The 18200-nt window shown below is 41.7% G+C and overlaps 2 protein-coding genes across 4 annotated transcripts in view; both read right to left on the bottom strand.

Moving 5' to 3' along the window:
* Window positions 1–2364: 2364 nt before the first annotated feature.
* On the bottom strand, window positions 2365–4934 carry LOC118229027 (proline-rich protein 15). The gene is made up of 2 exons (XM_035420667.1): window positions 4588–4934; window positions 2365–4345 (listed from the first exon to the last, which is right to left on the bottom strand). Exon 2 carries the CDS (start codon window positions 4321–4323, stop codon window positions 3958–3960), a length of 366 nt encoding a protein of 121 aa, XP_035276558.1. The 5' UTR covers window positions 4324–4345; window positions 4588–4934; the 3' UTR covers window positions 2365–3957.
* A 657-nt stretch (window positions 4935–5591) lies between these two features.
* chn2 (chimerin 2) overlaps window positions 5592–18200 on the bottom strand; it is a 37416-nt gene continuing 24807 nt past the window's right edge. For 2 of the 3 annotated variants that reach the window (XM_035420634.1, XM_035420624.1), the window contains 7 exons: window positions 15746–15826; window positions 12762–12846; window positions 10010–10183; window positions 9312–9389; window positions 8660–8797; window positions 8105–8210; window positions 5592–7356 (listed from right to left, as the gene is read on the bottom strand). In XM_035420634.1, coding sequence (XP_035276525.1) covers window positions 7185–7356; window positions 8105–8210; window positions 8660–8797; window positions 9312–9389; window positions 10010–10183; window positions 12762–12846; window positions 15746–15826 — 834 coding nt within the window. In that variant the 3' untranslated portion in view covers window positions 5592–7184. Of the gene's footprint in view, window positions 7357–8104; window positions 8228–8659; window positions 8798–9311; window positions 9390–10009; window positions 10184–12761; window positions 12847–15745; window positions 15827–18200 lie in introns of those variants that run through there. The other variant, XM_035420641.1, reaches the window with a different exon arrangement.

The following is an 18200-nucleotide window of genomic DNA, read 5'->3' as shown; positions in this document are numbered from 1 at the left end:
TCTCTAAACAGCCTGAATGTTTCGACATTCATCTGTTCATATCAAAGTTGGCTAAATATTAAAGGAGATATTAGAATGATTTGGATGAATGAAATGATAGTTTCATGTAAAGTGGCCCTTAAAATACACTATGGGAACACGAAGAGCAGGGAAGAGGGAGCTTAACCAAATTAATTCAGCTAACTGGTAGTTTTTCTCTGACGTCCACCACCTGAGGTGTGCCTTTGTTACGTAGCACTGCACATACGGCTGGTGCAGACAGATCACAAGTACCTGATTGACCTGGGGAGTTGCTATTGAGTGATGTGACAGAAATACCTGGCAAAATGAAATTAGTCTATGAGTCACAATGCTGCATTGTGGCACACCCTACCACAGTCACTATTAGAATGCTCAGTAATTGATTGTGGACTGTGACCCACAGTGCTTTAGCTGGTTATGCCACCACAGAAACTTGTTTTTTATTTATGGCAGTAGGCTCAAGCAGATACTGGAAATGGAAAGGGTGCACAGGGTCACTGCTTCTCTCAGTAATGTGTAAACCTCTATTTAGTCTGTCAGCATTGTATTTTGTCCTCACCTTTGTGTAAGGAAGTTTAGTAAGGAACTTCTTTTACTTTTTAAAAACGCCTCTTTGGGTAGTATTAAATTAAATGAAGCACAATTCATTCATGTAATGGAGTCGAGATATTAAGATTATCAAGATAAATGGAAGTGATGCACATTGAATGTTTCATTCAACCCCTACTTCAAATGACAACGAGCAAGGGCGCTCCATGTCCTTACAGGCTAATGAGATGCAGCTCTTGCTAAAATATGAGGAAAAGCAGTACACCAATTGCAAGACTATTTGAGTATTGATGGAACAAGGCATTCAGACAGAAGTGGGTTTTAAATAAACTCTATAGTATCACTTTTATGGCTGTTACTGTGAGTGTTTTGTTGGCAGCAATAAATCCAAGAAGCTGGAAATTATTTTGAGGGTGACTGGACAGTATTTCAATATTCTGGTTGCTGTCAGAAAAGTTGTTAAACAACACCATATCAGAGGCTTCTGCGTCATTTTGTGACAATGTCACATATTTCAGATATGTCTAAGTTAACTGGGTGTTATAGTTACTCTTTTATACAGTTGCAGGTTTCTTGGTTGCCACAGGGAGGTATTATTAGATAAAATGCTAGAGTGATATATCCCAAGGGTGGAAGTGTGGCACTGGAGTGAACTACTCTTAGAACCAGAGGTTTCCAGGCTGAGACTCTGGCTTGGGCACTATGACTGTAACCTTGAACATCTGGATAAATATCCATCTATATAAATTGATTGTGCCTGTATTGCAAGGATTGCAGGTTTATCAAAATAAGGATGTCTGTGGAATGAATAAGAAGTGTTACATTATCTGTTTTTAAAAGGAATATCTTTAAGTTTTCCTTTGCTAAGTTTTTTCATTGCTAAACGAGCATAACATAATTTATAATTACTTAATTCTAAACCCCCTCTTTCAGATTACTTTTGCACACATTCATAAGTCAAAATGGATTTGTTAACATTGTCTTGAGAAACACTACTACCTTCTCAGACATAAAGGTACAGTGAAAGTACATTTTTCTTCTTTAATGAACAAATTTCCCAAATGCACCCTGAAAGGTATAATAATGTTCTTTGGGTGCTGATAAGTATCTTTTACAAAAAAAGTAAAAATGAATTAAACTCATGGCTAGGGGCATAATTTATGTACCTACAGGGTATTACCCCAGTGACAACTTTTTAGCCACTTTTTCAAGCCTTTTAGCAAGTGAAACACGATTAAAACAGTTTACTGTGACCATTAGTAAATCATAGTGGAACTATTCCTACACTTCCACCAAGGAAATAGAGAATATGCCTTTTTGGGCACTGTGAGAAATTATTAATGAGCAATAAACAGAGATACAAATGTCACAAAGTTTTCTTGATGTGATTTTGAAATTATTCATATTATTTATTAGCCCCCCTGCATGACTCCAGACTTTTTGTTTTACAAAAGGGCATGGTTGTTAATCTTTTGTTTGAGCTTCAATAAAAGATTACTGCATACGATAAGCAACATTTTATCAAGTTTTGTGAGACCATGAGATTGGAGGAAGGACTATCTGCACACATAATGAAAAAAACCGAGATACTCCCACTTTATTGTATTTTTGAAAATGCACCTCTATTAAATGTGACCAACTCACAAGGTTTAAACATTTATATTTGAAAAATGATCATATATATAATGTATATATGTATATATGTGCATACATGTGCATATATATATATTACATACATACATACATACATACAAACATATACAGTATAATGCACAGAAGTAAAATCAGTTTTCTTCAAAAAAAAAAAAAAAAAAAAACCAAGAACAAAAACAAATGTTACACTGTTAAACTAGTTTTAACATTAATTAGCTGTACATTCAATGGAAATGATGTCTGGTGGGTTGAACATTTCCTTGTCCTTGTTTCAGCATTGCACGTATGTCAGTCAGATTTGAGCTGCAGGTGAATGTCACACCCTGCGATCCACATTCATCAGAACAGTACAGTAAACATACAGTAATTATGCCCAGCACAAAATGCTGCAAAAAGTAAATAGTGGGTTTGGTGACATTCTTTCCCTGTGAGCTGATGACTCATTCATGAATAGATTTTCTTTAGCTGATTTAATTCCTATGTGTGATGTGGAATGCATTCTTTGCTGTGTGAGTCCATTGTATCTTCAAATTTACTATGCTTGCACACTCCATGTTGTCCTTTTCCCAGAACTAGCAGCAAAAGATGAAATTGCACTGTGACACCATGGAGAAGTAGGTATGAAACAGAACTTGTAACCAGAAGGTTCTTGGGTTGATACTATAGGCTAGAACACTGCTTGAGCAACATATTGAATTGGTTCAGAAAAAAAAAAACCCAAAACAAACAGTATACCACCTATTTAAAAATAAGGTAATGGAGGGTCTGCTAAGACAACACTTTCAAACATATGTCAAAAAGATCATTTATATGCCCTCCCATCGTGACATGGATGGCTGTAATTTAATGAAATATGATGACATTCATCTGATAAAAAAGTATTTCTCTACAATAACAACATTTCTTTTGGCATGAATGGTTGTTGGATATTCAGCTCTGGACATGATGCTGATTACTTTACATGATATGCATGACTTACAATGAAAGAAATGCAGTATATAAATTAGCCAAGTCAAGCCTCACTGACACATGCACAACTTTGTATTTACTTCCCTCTCTTCCCCATCAAACACTAGAAACTTCCATGGTATTCCCTCCTGGTCTACACAAAAAAATCCCACAGCATTGCAAGCAAACACAGCTGCATAATTCTGTTTGGTAGAATAACTGAATAATTTACATAATTCTGGATAGGGAAGTTTATTTTCCCCAAGTGCTGATTCTTTCTGTTCCATTTCCCCATCTAGGCAGATAACAGTGTCTTTCCCCTAAAGGCTCTTCAACTGGGAATTCCCCCGTTTGATCCTATATTTGTTCCATCTTATGCATTAAACAATATACAGTATGACAACACCTTCATGTAATGTCCTTCAGACAACATACAATAACCTTGCATTCCCATAGACCCATGCTGAGTAAAGTAAGTTTAATATTCAATAAATATATGAATGCCACGAGAACACAATTGAAGCCATTTACATATCTGGCGAAAGTACACAGTGGCATTGGGTCTAAAATCTGAGTGCTTCGTCTCTTCCTTCTTTTAGTTCCAGATTGGTTATATCCACTCGGAATTATAGTGCGATAAATTAAACGAGCAGCCTATAAGGTCCGTAGATAGCTACAAAACTTCTTAAATAATTGTTAGAACAGTTTTAATAATTATTCTATATACATATTCTATATGCATAGAATAATTGTCGCTCCGGTAGAAAAGTGATCGAAGGTGTTTGATCAGCGTAAGCCCTCTTGGCCCGCAGCCGCCCTGGTACCTGCATAGAAGTTGTTATTTTCAGCTAGGGTCGCTCGTTTTTTGCGTCTTTCTTTGAAACGGCCGGAACGAGATATTGACATGTTCCGTATGTTTCTTTTATCGTTGAAGGCTGGTTCACACTCGGAGTCGTCATAGGTTTCATTCTGAATGAGACGGGAGTTGTCCGTCGAGTCTGTGGATGACTTAGAGCTAGCAGCTGGGGTCGTGGGTTCCACAGATTGAGTTTCCGTTGTAGAATCTTGCTGGACCATCGCCGGATCTCTGGAAACTGTGCCGCCTTTCTTGCGAATTGTAAATGATTTCCACCAAGAAGTTCTGTCGGCCATTTCGCTCTTGGATATAGCTTGCCTATGACAATGAGTACAATAAACAATATAGGCTACAGTAAACGATCGGGAACTAGGTTAAAATTTGTGAAAACATGTCACATCGGAAATGATCACGGTCGCAAATTTTTCCCAAGGGAAACTATTCATGTTTATCAAGTCAGATCTGAAACTTCAAACTGGTACATGAGCGAGTAGCCTACAACTGGATAATTTAGATTCATTTCTCAGGAATGCGTCATGCACCTGTCAGGAGATACTCACCTAGTTTAACTTGCCCCTATATTGTCCCGTGTTCCCGAGACCATGCAACTTCTGAAAGCTGTACACTTTTCGCGTATGATTTTCAATCCATGTTTTGTGTCATCCAATTAAATTTATCCCCGGACCCGAACCTACCTCTTTACCTTGTGGTAAAGAAGGGCTTAATTACACCCCTGCTTTTAAATTCAAAGCCAAGTCGTGCCTTTCATTCGGATAAAATGTATTATTCGACCGAGTGCATAATCCTCTATGAGAAGTGCTACTGATGAAGGAGTGGATCTTATTTAGTCGTCCTGCAGCATTCTTACCTGGACACGGTGATTGGCGGATGGCGCACCTGTTCGTTTCGCCATTGGCTCACAACCACATCAAAGCTTTCACGGATCATTCCAGTAAGCTGCGGCTAGGTAGGGCCTACGTTTGCTTGCGCAAAGGGTGAGGAAGTACCTGCAAACTTCACCTCAAAGTTTTAAAGATGTAAACATTACGCAAAACTAGTACATTGTAATTACCCATGCCCTTAAATAGGACCAAAGTGTTCCTACGTCATGGTATAGACTACCTAATTATTTCATGAAAAAGGCGAAACTAAGACGGACTACACGACCTCTGTAATCATACGTCATCAAAAGTGAATTAGAATAAGAACAGACTAAATACTTTTCCCCAAGCAATTCTTCAGAAATGGACACTATCAATTAACACTATCATCTCCTTCCCGGCGTCTTTTTCATTATATTATGCTATCCTTTAAACGTAATTTTATCATTAATTCTGGGTTACAGCGTTTTATCTGTGATAAACATTGAACAGGAGATTCAAACTGGTCATTCATTTATTTTGAATTGTGTTTGTACCAACAGCAATGTTAAGCCTGATGGGAAGCAGAACGTGGGTGCTCCAATGACAAGTGTTTCAGCAGCATCCTTACTGTAGTTTTTATGCATTTGAATCTTGCTACTACACACAGTACCTACTATCTAAAAACTACAAAATCTGAGAAGGACCAGGCACATTTTTTAATGAATTCAAATACATATTGGATAAATCAGCAATGTAAGACCACAGTAAAAATGTCCCATACAGTGGCTGGCACATTGTTATTCCACAAGTGTCAGAATGTGATTTTGAGCAAGGCCTGGATTTCCTACTTTCATTCAAGCACATAAATTCAACACATTCCAGGGATTTAACTTTTAATAAATTCAATCAACATTTGATAGCACAAACCAGTTTGCATTCTTCACACAAAAATACTTTGCGTACAATGTTTTTGTAGAAAGGAATTATGTACGTACAACAAATAGACATCTGAAAACAGACAAAAACAAGCTTTGAAAGGAAGGGTATTTCCACAGTATGTGTGATAAATCTGGAGCAGGAGGTGGAAAAGCACCCACATATATACGCTTGTTGTGTTTAACACAACATCTTACCCCCAAAAAAGTTACCTTATTTCACAGAATCCAATTCAAATATTACAAATATAATTTATAATTGAAGTACATTGTAAGTGATCAAATGAAATTCCTTTTATGTTAAATAATTTAGTATCTTTTGATAATTACTCATAAACACATTGTCAGTGCTCATTTTCATTTCCATGCACAGTAACTGATTGAAGCAAAATTATGTAGACAGGGATGTAAAATCCCACACATTTGTTAGCATTAAAACATTAAATTAGATCGCCAACTAAATATCCGAAACAGTACAGCAATGTCATATGATACCAGAGCGATTTAATTTGGTATATTCATATGCGTTATGCCAGACAGAAACTGATCTGCATGAATGAATTGTGGTAGCACTCCACTGCACATCACCCTTGTGAGTAACAATGGACATCTTTTGCAATGAAACTGGAAAATGTCTTTACAATTAAGTTGAAATAACACTTGAATTCAGTTTTTTTTGTAATAGCTACATACATTTTTTTACATGGTGCATAACTCTCAGCTCTAATAGCTGATAAAGTATTTACATTATAAAAACGATGCACTGTACACAGAAAAAAATGACCTGAATGTAATTTTCCAGCAAGCCTGCAAAAGAAAAAGTGCTTTGTATCTCTACAGGGTTTCAGCTATCATCCACGATTACAGCACAGTTTCTGTGCCGGAATAACAGCGAGAAGCTGTAATTGTTTTCCTGAACTTTTATTAAGATCATTTTATGAAATTATTCCAAATAAGCACAGACGTGTGCTTCACATGCCAGTATGGTCGGGGACACTGGCCATGTGGAATGTGGGAGTTCACTGTGGACAGAGATTTGAAACGAGTGGATGATAAATAGATAAAGGGAGAAAGTCATCACTGGCTTCTACAGTCACAAGGGAGCAGGTCAACAGTGACACTTTCCTTAAGATGAGAGTGGCTGTCACCAGACATTTATTCTCACAGTCATGTCTATAAGACAGAAGCAGTGTTGGCCATCATCTGCACAACTGCAGCAACATAACAGGTCCTCATTCTGGGAATGTACCTTCACAGTGACCTCCATATCAGGAACTGAAGACCTCAAAGTGTCACTAACATATCCTCATCCAGGAAATTAATTTTTAAGTCGCACAATTGCCTTCATTTAGTCTCCCGTTAAAATAAAACATCTTCATGCTCAATCAAGAGCTGAACAATTAATTTCTGATACCGCATGTCATTCAGTGTTGCCAAAGTGTTCTGGTCAGGTGGTTGCATTAGAGTCGGTCCAAATACAATACCCAGGTTTTCAGCATTCATAAAATTGTCTTTTTCCCACATGGTAACCCTGAAAGAGAGAGAGAGAGAGGGAGAGAGAGAGAGAGAGAGATTCATGTTTCAAAACAACAGAGAAAGGACAAAAAATAAAGAACTATGGATCAGTGCAATGATGTACGGTGACGTGCAATGTAGTGATGTGCTGTGACGTGTAATGTAGTGATGTACTGTGACGTAATGTAGTGATGTGCTATGACGTGTAATGTAGTGATGTGCTGTGACATGTAATGTAGTGACGTGCTGTGACGTGTAATGTAGTGACGTACTGTGACGTGTAATGTAGTGATGTGCTGTGACATGTAATGTAGTGATGTGCTGTGACATGTAATGTAGTGATGTACTGTGATGTGTAATGTAGTGATGTGCTGTGACGTGTAATGTAGTGATGTGCTGTGATGTGTAATGTAGTGATGTGCTGTGACGTGTAATGTAGTGACGTGTTGTGACGTGTAATGTAGTGACGTGTTGTGACGTGTAATGTAGTGACGTACTGTGACGTGTAATGTAGTGATGTACTGTGACGTGTAATGTAGTGATGTACTGTGACGTGTAATGTAGTGATGTGCTGTGACGTGTAATGTAGTGATGTACTGTGACGTGTAATGTAGTGATGTACTGTGACGTGTAATGTAGTGATGTACTGTGACATGTAATGTAGTGATGTGCTGTGACGTGTAATGTAGTGATGTACTGTGACGTGCAGTGTAGTGATGTGCTATGACATGCTGTTTAGTGACGTGCTGTGATGCTGGTCTGACCTCTTCAGATGAGTCATCAGGTAGCGCAGAGTCTCATAGTGGGCTGGTGGGAGCAGCAACAGACCTTCATGGATCGCTTCCAGTCTGGCATCTGGATTAGTTATTTCTATGACAAAAAGTACACTACGACACTTTACCACACCAATGACCACACGCATTCAGGGTCTTACATCACAAAGGTATGTATTGTAACACGTTACATTACACTATGGGCAGTGTAGTGTGTAATGCACACACTCACAGATAATAGCCTTGACATCATTGTTTTATATATTGGAAGAGTAAAAGAAATACAATTGAACAATTGCAATTATACATGAAATGTAAAAAGTATACTGTAAATTGTTTGTTCCCCCAAATGGGTGTTACAAAATCTGGCTGTACTACTGAGTATATCATGCCCTAAGATAGGCATGTTTTAACTATATCTTAAGCAAATTAGGAAAAGGAAGGCACATTTCCATCTCCTGTCATTTATTTTATTGCTTTTAGAATGACGCATAAGATACGGCAGAGCTCATTTTCCTAATCCACTGTGTGACTAACGTGTCGTACTTGCGGCTTGTATGAACTTGGAGTACACGTCGTATGTGATGACGGGGATGGGCAGGTCCCGCAGGTAGAGCTTGAGAGCGCCAGCGATGGTATTGATGTCTGCAAACACATTAGCGCTGATGTCTGCCTTATCTCCATCTGTAGGGGAACACATGAATGAGAGATGACAGATCAGCACCACACAGAGCACACACATGCACGCAAGAACATACACACTCTGGGAATTTAATTCATTCATTCATTGTGAGCCATGAATTAGCCGGTGCATATTTGGATTTCTGTAAAATGAAATGTCTTTGTGTGTCCCCTAGAAACTCAGGACTGTATGCAAGCTATTATTACTACTGCTAATAATAACAATAATACCAATTATTATTATTATTATTATGGAATTATATTTGGCGAATAGTTCTACCAAATCATTACCAGAGCATTTTATGTCCAAGAGTACTGAAAAAAGCATGTTGTAACTGAAAAAGCTGCTCTAGTCTTGTCTAGTGCTTCTCACATGCACTTTTTCATTTTGTACTATGTGATGCCATCAGAGTAAATATAATTTTTGATGGACAAAATTGTTGGATAATATTTATGCAGAGTGCGCTTGGGCCCTTTTTTTCTGTGTCCAAAAGACAACAAGTGATTTGACTCCCACCTCGATCGAAGGCCAGCTTCACATCCTCAGTATGCTCAGTGAATCCAGACACCCGGTATAGCCCTTCTGACTGCAGTCCTGCAAACAGGCGGTGCAACGTCTATGAGAGTGATATTTCTACATCCACCCCACACCCACTTCCACACAACACAATGACACAAAAACTCCCACTGCCACCACCAAAGGGCCTTCGGACAACAAAAGTTCAGTTCATAACGGACAGGAGGTGGAATTACTTTTTTTTCCACAGCATTCACATTTGGGAATTTTGCATTACGTCAAAATCAACAAAGATGTGATTTGTTTGATCAAATTCTATGCCTGGGGCGGATAAGTTGCAAGACTTCATTAGATTTCTGTCCTACAAAAGAGTGTGTTGTGTGTTGTGCATTTAAATACAGTCAGTGAAATTTGATGTGTGTGAGCATGGGTGTGTATGTGTGTGCGCGTGTGTGTGTCTGTGTGCATAAGTGCATGAGTGCATGTGTGTGTGTGTGTGTTGTGGTCATGAGTGAGGGATGACAACTGTATTAATGGCCAACATGGAAATTGTAAACAGCACTAATCCAAGTCCAAGCTGACTGGCTAAACTGATAACTAGCATGAAGTAAGGCACGTTTGTACTATGCCAGTTAACCCAGTTAGTGCTTGGGTCAGCTGATATCTATGTACAGGATGTGTATGGAATTACACTGTACCTCTTTGCTCAATCTCACGAATGCACATGTCCACCACCATGGGGCGCTGTGTGTTGTGGGCTTTGACCAGTGTAGTGAGGTCACAGCTGAAGACCTTCTTTATCCTGCGCAGGTCTGGCTGGCAGTCGCTGGGCACCAGCTTGGAGCACTGCTTGTGTACATTCAAGCCACAATCTGGAACAGCATGAAAAACCCAAAATGGCGTGAAGAAACTCAACCAAAAACACTGCAAACCAGCTCTTTACCCAATGCTGAGAGCATGGAAACGCACTCAACACCTCAACACCCTGTCAGAAAGAGAACAAATTCAACTCAACCCATAATCCAAGGAAGCATGAACAAGCACTCAACTCACAAACAAAAATGGCTTATGCCACACTGAAATGGCATGAATGGGCCTTCAAAATGAGTAATTAGAGGAGGTCCTGTCCTCTTGTTTCTGATACTACTGGACTGGAGAGGGCAAACGCTGTGATTGATTGTCTTGGCTGTGCTGGTGGTGTTGCTTCAGTTGCAGTGGGCTGGGGGTGGGGGTTGTGTTTACGGTTTCGCCCTTGGACAGAGAGAGAGGGAACGCGGGGGAGACTCCAGGAGGTACTGTACTCATGGAATGTGGGTTGGGGTTGCCTGCCTGCATACGTCGGGGACTTCTTCCCTGACCAAGCCCACAACAGGATCGTTAATCACAAAAACTGGCACAATCACTCAGGGTGTAGCTGCCTACCATCCACTACAGTCTTTAGGACAGAGACAGAGAAAACGAGAGGGGGAGCAGGAGGTGGATGGGAAAGAGAGGGGAGAAAGAGTAGGGGGGCGGGTTCTGAGGTATCCCTCTGTGATTTGATCTCCCTCTCTCCCTCTCAGGCAAACAGTTTGGACTGCCTTTTATGTGGCATTAGGGTGTTTTTTCCATGTCCCATCCCAAACTGCATGGGGTGTCTGGTGACATCAGTTCACCCCCTAGGCCACAGTGATTAGTTACAGCAATGCCTTCACAAAGACTGCTCTGTGTGCGGGTATAAAAAGCTGAATACCATCCTGATCACTTAAATGTCACAGGAGAGTTTGCCTCACTGTTTCTTGTATTTGTTGTGTAATCTCCCGTGAAGGTGATTTGCAGATGACCAATATGATTTCTATTTTTTTTCTGATTAGTTAATAAGGTGAGAGAATCAATACTTATGCTCCAGAATAAATAGCGTAGTGTAGGAACAGGGGCGACATAGCTCAGGAGGTAAGAGCGATTGTCTGGCAGTTGGAGGGTTGCTGGTTCAAACCCCGCCCTGGGCATGTCGAAGTGTCCTTGAGCAAGACACCTAACCCCTAACTGCTCTGGCGAATGAGAGGCATCAATTGTAAAGCGCTTTGGATAAAAGCGCTATATAAATGCAGTCCATCCATTTACCATTTACAACCATTCGGGTGACTTATCACATGTATCTTTGTTGAGATTTCAAGTCTCTATTTACTGATAGGGATGAGAAAAAGAAAGCTGAAGCAAAGCATTTGGCTGGATGTACTGAGCGCACATTCATCTGTCTGGAATGGCCCATTCAACACCTAACTGCAAACTTTCCCTGGGGTCATCTTTAAACATCTCAGAAAACATCAGGTCAATGTGATGTCCCACATAGATATGCCACAGATGTGAAATGATAAGTTAAGTAAACTATTGGTGTTTTTCAGGGACAAATCATGGGTTCCTTTTTTGTGAGGCAGTAACAACATTGCTGATTTCACACTGTATATACGGGCTTTTTGCAGGGTATATTCATATGTGAGGGTGTGTTCCCTACTGATTTTCAGCACGCACACACACACACGTACACGCACACATGCAGGAACACACACACACACACACACACACACACAGACCACACACATACCACACCCAAACCCAGTTAAATATAGTCAACACCCACAGAGGAAGCAGAACTGGTTCCTCCCAGCTGTCAGTGTGGAATGCTATATACCCACATTTCAGACTCCTTCAAAGAACCGATTTACAGGGAACAGAGCAGTTTCAGGTTCTTCACTTGATTTGTGGTTTCAGAGCTGGTTCTGCAGCGTTGCCACGGTGCCACATAAACTGGCCTGCGTAGTGCTGGTCTGGTGATGGCTGTGCCACATAAACTGGCCTGCGTAGTGCTGGTCTGATGATGGCTGTGCCACATAAACTGGCCTGCGCTGTGCTGGTCTGGTGATGGCTGTGCCACATAAACTGGCCTGCGCTGTGCTGGTCTGGTGATGGCTGTGCCACATAAACTGGACTGTGTTATGCTGCTCTGACGATGGCTGTGCCTGACAAACTGTGTTCTGCCTCACTCACCCTGTCTGTGCCCGGTGAACTGTACTGGGTCCAAATTTTAGGTTGTTAAAAATAACAATGCTTGTAAGACATCTAATCACATAGGCACATACAGCAAGGCTATAATACAATACCAGAGGTACAATCTGGGTAGGCTTCGAAAGAGGGAAACTTCAATCTGTGTACATTTGTCAGGGCGGAGCAGTCCATTTGTCCATGAGTGCGAACTATCATGGGCAGTGAATATGTTCCCACACAAGCAGCACCTCTTTGTCTATCGTGAACAAAGACCTCCTCCGTTGAGAGGGGTTGGTGCTGAGACAGTAAAGCCAGCACTGAAAGGGCGGATAATCAAGCTCATGAATTACAGTCTGTCAGCGAGGGCAGGTGAGGATGAGACGCCTGTGATAGTAATGTTCTCTCCAGAGGAGCAGGAAGTGTTACCTGAGCAGCGGACGCCCTGGGCAATCAGCCCCCACATGAAGTTGGCGCAGTACTCACACCAGTGCGGCCCTCGGAAAGTATGAACCTGCAGGGACATAAGAGGGCACGTTTAGACCAGACTCAGTGACTGAGTCACTGAGTCATTCACTCAGTCACTCTATCACTCAATTACTCAGTCACTCAGTCAATAACCCATTCATTCACAATGCAGGCACTGGAGTAAATCAGGACAGCAGCTTTGTATCACGTGTTAAGTCACCATCACCAATTACTTAATTCGCAGTACTCTCTGCAAGGTACAACCAGGGTTCTTCACCCAGTATCTCCATGGCAACACTGGGCTCTTCAAAGCTTGTTAACAGCACTGGAATCTGTATTTTTTCACTGATAATACAAAACTCAGGCTTTCCTTCTCTTTCATTGGACGCCCCCAGTGAACAAGCATATCATTTTTCACCTCTCTCTGCCTTCTTCCCAGCAGATTTCAAAGAAATTCTTTTACATTAATCATAACATGAGCATGTCTATGAATGACAGACCATGCTCAAAACAACCCTGCTTCTTAAACATCTTTTGAAGGACAGGGAACTCGGCAGATGATTGATTTTTGAAGATGACTGAATGGAGGGTGCATGTGGAGTTCAGCAAGCACCTTCCTGGAGGACGCGCAATCCCTAAAGTATGGGAACAGCAGCCACAAAATGCAATGACAGACCGATCTGACTGCAGAGTCAATTCTGCATTACAGAGGCGTATCAGACTAAGGGGTGAAGAATCTTGTCAGTCAAGGCAGAGGGCATTATTCTCTGATTAAGTAGCACTGTGTGGAGGGTGGGGCCCCATGATGGGAAACTGTTTCATATGTAAACCAGATTAAAGGATTGAGAACAATGTGTCTGGCAGCTGATTTCAGTCTATGATGAAAAACTGTGTCAAACACACACGTCTGTACATATACCAGCACTGTATATACATATACACACAGAGTGTGTATATTTACATATTCCAAGTTTACATTATTGTCAATAATGTCATAACCGTGAGGGATGTTCTAAAGCACTGTTACTCAAATCTGGCCCTCAAATTCAAATACAGCCATGTTTTTCTGGCTTTATTTTCTCCCAGGAAATGAAATGAACCATCAGTGCTGCTGATTGGCCAGACTGTCTCCAATCCTGTGTCCCAGGTAAAGGGGGTGAGGAAAACCAGCAGTTTCAGCCCTAGAGGTTTATAATGGATAGGAGCAACTGGTTTTTAGCTTTATGTTAATTCTATAATGTAATACATTATTGACAGCTATCTTAAATGAAGTGACTTAAATTTAAATAAAGGATGCAAGGATGAGTTGCAATGCATAGGACAGTACCTAGCTATATCACCTATGTAGATGTCCTTATCAGTATAATCAGTAACAGATCAGAGATTGACACAGCTATGAGATAGATACTCAAATGTAAACAACAAATCTGAATTCAAACAGAACACTTGATGGATGTGCAGCAAATTATGTTTTCTTTTCCTTGAACATTGTGGCCTGAAAGCCATTGTAAGTGGAAGGTTGGTCGAAACTTGAGAACAATGGGAGGAATGCGTTGAAGTGTCAAAAACGAAGCAGTGAACGATAACTCAAATCACCATTCTAACTACACACACACACAAACACACATACACACACAGGCATGTATGCACACATACGTGCACACACACGCGCACACACACACACACGGACACGTGTGCACGCACACACACACATTCCCACACATTCACTCATATACATACTCACAAACACATCCATAAATATCCATGGATGGACCCAGGTACACACATGTACACACGCACACATGCATGCATTCACATACATACTCACAACTACACGAACACACACAGAAACGTATATACAAACAGGCATGCATGTGCAGATACAGGAATTCCCACATGTGCACAACCCCTACCCTCCAACACACGTACACAAAACATTGCATTGTGTCAGGTAACCAACGCTGACTCATAGACCTATAGAAGCCTCCCCATTGTATAAATATAAACACAGAGATTCAGTCATTGCTAATGGAAATCAAAGACAATATCAAATAGAAGAAACCAAATTTGGAAAGGTTACATTTTTAAAAGTTCTAAAAAAGGACATTTTGTCCAGCAGAATTTGAATGGGGTGGTGCCTCTCCTTGTCCTGGACCAGGGGAATGCGAGTACCATTCTCAGCTGTTTGTTACTGTCATCATTTGACATTTATATTGAAACAGGTTTTAACATATGTGCACAATTTTAAATGTTAAAATAAACCTAGAGAATTCTGGATGGACCAAGTAAGGTGCCCCTATACAAATGCTTGCTAAAGTACAGTATGTTCAACTAAAAAATTTCCATTATTTAATTCTCATACATACCCATCCTACATGCAACTTCAAATTAATAGTGGGTAGTACTGGAAGTCAGTCAAGTTATAAATATAATATGATACGAATTTAATACGAATTTGATGTTTTAAAAATACCGACATTATGGCATAATGACCAATGTAAAGCAATTTTTAAAAAAGCAATTCAACTTTTGAGTTTGTACTTTTTGTCATTTTCGTTTAACCTTGTTCTCATTTACAGTACTGTGTCATGCGTGTTATTATATTGTATGCATTTACTGGACTCTAGGAAAGCCAGCTCCTCTGTGGGCAAAATGAGATCATAATAAACAAACAAGGCAGAAGTAAAACAAACAAACCGGGGTAATCCCAGCAGAAGTCATCAACAGAGTTTACACAGCACAACACGCAAAGTGGCTGGGAACACTATTCTGAGCAAACACAATTAGTGTAATTTTGGTTGCATAATACACATTCAGTGCTAACATAGTGCTCATAAGCCATGCAACACATAATGACTCTGTATCCATTGACTTCTCAGTACTCAGTACTGACACTCCCACCGTTACACTCCGGGCTGAATCAAATTTAGAAAACAGCAGCTCACCTTAAAATTGTGCGCCTTCTCGTAGGTGCACTGCTTCTCTCCGTCCCTCAGGGCAGTCCGCTTCACCAGGGGCGAGGAGATCTGCGGGAAGGGCAAGAGTTTTAGGGGTTTCCATAGCAACGTGCCCGTACTCCCCAGCTTGACCCGCAGGGCCAGGGCCAGGAGCTCCTGGTGCCTGCGCTCCTTCTTAGCCCGGTGCGGCACCAGGTCCCGGTCCCGGACGGTTTGGCCGTCGGGCGGCGGGACAGGCTCCCAGAGGGGCTCCATGTCCTCGGAGGAGCGGCGCGGTCGGAGCAGGCGGCGCTGGCAGGAGCCCAGCAGCGAGGCGGCGGCGGCGGCGAGCGGGGGGGAGAGCGGGGGCCGCTGGCCGGCAGGAGTGCAGCTCTGCATCTGTGCGCAGCGACAGTGGGCCTGGGGACTGGAGTGTGCCTCACACAATGGCTCCCATTCAGGCGCGGGGAGAGGAGGGAGAGGAGAAGGGGGCGAGAGGGGACCGGCTGTCAGGCTCGGTCCGCACGCCTCAGCAGCTCTCTAAGGCAGGATCAGTTCTGCTCGGCCCCCCTCGAAAAGCCAAGAGCGCGCTCCCTTCCAGGCGGCTGAATCCGGAGCCTCTCCCCCTCCGGCGTGCGCTGTCTCGGGACCCGCTGTCTCTCCTGCCCACAGACCCACCCCAGCCCCAGCCTGCCTTCGCCAATCATTCTGCTTCCACACCCTCAGCACATCCACACCATCTGCTGGGGAATGGGGGGGGGGGGTGAAGGGGGTGCCATGGGGCGCGGGAGTGAGGGGTGGGATTACAGACCAAATCCACACTCAGAGTAATCCCACAGCGTGCTAATCCCTGTCACATTTCACAGTCCGGAAGGCCCATTTAAATCAAGTCTCCAGGCAGCAGGGGGTCGTTGCTGGGTCTTTGAGCTGCCCAAAGCCATTCAAACTCTCCAGAACATAGGCAGGAGGATCCTAAAGTCACGCAAGTCACAGGATCATCAAGATAGGAGGAGACAGGCATGGTGAAGCAGCAAAAAGAAAGCAGTGAGCCACAAGCAATGAAAAGTGTAGAGGAGGGACATTTCATTCAACACTAAAACAAACATCGGCTTCCCAAGTCACCAAACAATTAATTATCCCTTATTTACTCACTGAAAATTGCCCTCTCGTGACAATGACAGTGAGCAGTTCAATGCCAAGCCTATTTCTTGAGTCTTCCAAAGAAAGATTCAATTTACACTAGAGGGCAATAGAACAGAGCTGATCGTATAGTTCAAGAAGTAGACAAAGTGAGGAGGACAAGAGAATGAAGTGGGGAGGCAACCACGGATAGCTCAAATAGAATCAAAAAAGGTCTGAATGAATGATGGTACTCCAAACATAAGAGTAAAATCTCCAGACACAAGCTCACTGCTCAACTGTGAAAAAATAGCATGCTGAGTGAAGTATACCTGAAGTACACTCTTTTATACTTAAGAATACTTGAAGTTTAATTTAAGTTCATATCAAGTATGATTAGTATACTATTTTTCAAATGGGAAGGAGCTGAGAGAAAAAGTAATCTGTTTAGAAGTCTACTGCATGCACTTTGAAATTAGTAATCAAGGCAGAAATGGCTGTCTATTTGTACTGTGTTAACTTTGGTTCAGAGGGAGGCTGCCCAGAATCGGCCCAAACCAGAAGTGAACATAACAGAGTGGAGTTACTGTGTGTGTGGGGGGGTGACTGATAGAAACACTGTTCCCCCCACTTGTTCCACTACTGAAGGAGTTCCACTGGAAGAAGAGGAGAAAGTGTAAATGTGAGAGAGAGGAGGGAAGGGTGAGGATAAGGAAGCGTGTGAGAAAAGGATGTGCTCTTTGTCCGTGAGCAGATGGCTCCTTGTGTCCCACAGAAGGACCGGGCAGAAAAACACAAAAGGGAGCTGGACAAAGAGCTCCTTTGGCCTCGGTAGTTCTCTGTGTTCTGAAGCTTTTATATCACAGAATAATATAAAACGATAGCGGGAGGGCAGAGCTGGGCAGGCATTGTGGAGCCCGACTGAGGCATCAATGCACGGCTGACTATCTGTGGATGCACAGTGATTATAGAAACACAGATACTCTGCATAGAACCTGTCAGACAAATCAAAGAATAGTTACACACAATAGTTTCTCAGGAAGTTATGGCTCATCTTGAAAATCAGGTTCAAAAAATGTTTCTAATTAAAACAAAAACAAAAAACTGTATCACCAAACAAACTGTTATAATGGAATGTGGTCTGACTGTCTTTTTTAATCTGTCTTTAATCAAATCTCGATTAGATTCATGTTTAACAAGATTACTGACTACCTGAGATAAATTAACTTAGTTGCATTAATGGATGTATTTTGCTGTTGTTCTGACAGGACAGGGCTGTAACTAAAAATGAAAAAATGCACTGAGCTGTCTGAATACTTCCAGGTGATGTAATTTGTAAGAATCA

Source organism: Anguilla anguilla, chromosome 1 (genome assembly GCF_013347855.1).
Source record: "Anguilla anguilla isolate fAngAng1 chromosome 1, fAngAng1.pri, whole genome shotgun sequence".
Taxonomy (NCBI): domain Eukaryota; kingdom Metazoa; phylum Chordata; class Actinopteri; order Anguilliformes; family Anguillidae; genus Anguilla; species Anguilla anguilla.
The sequence above is the reverse complement of the archived record's forward strand: the minus strand, read 5'-3'. Positions and strand labels throughout refer to the sequence as shown.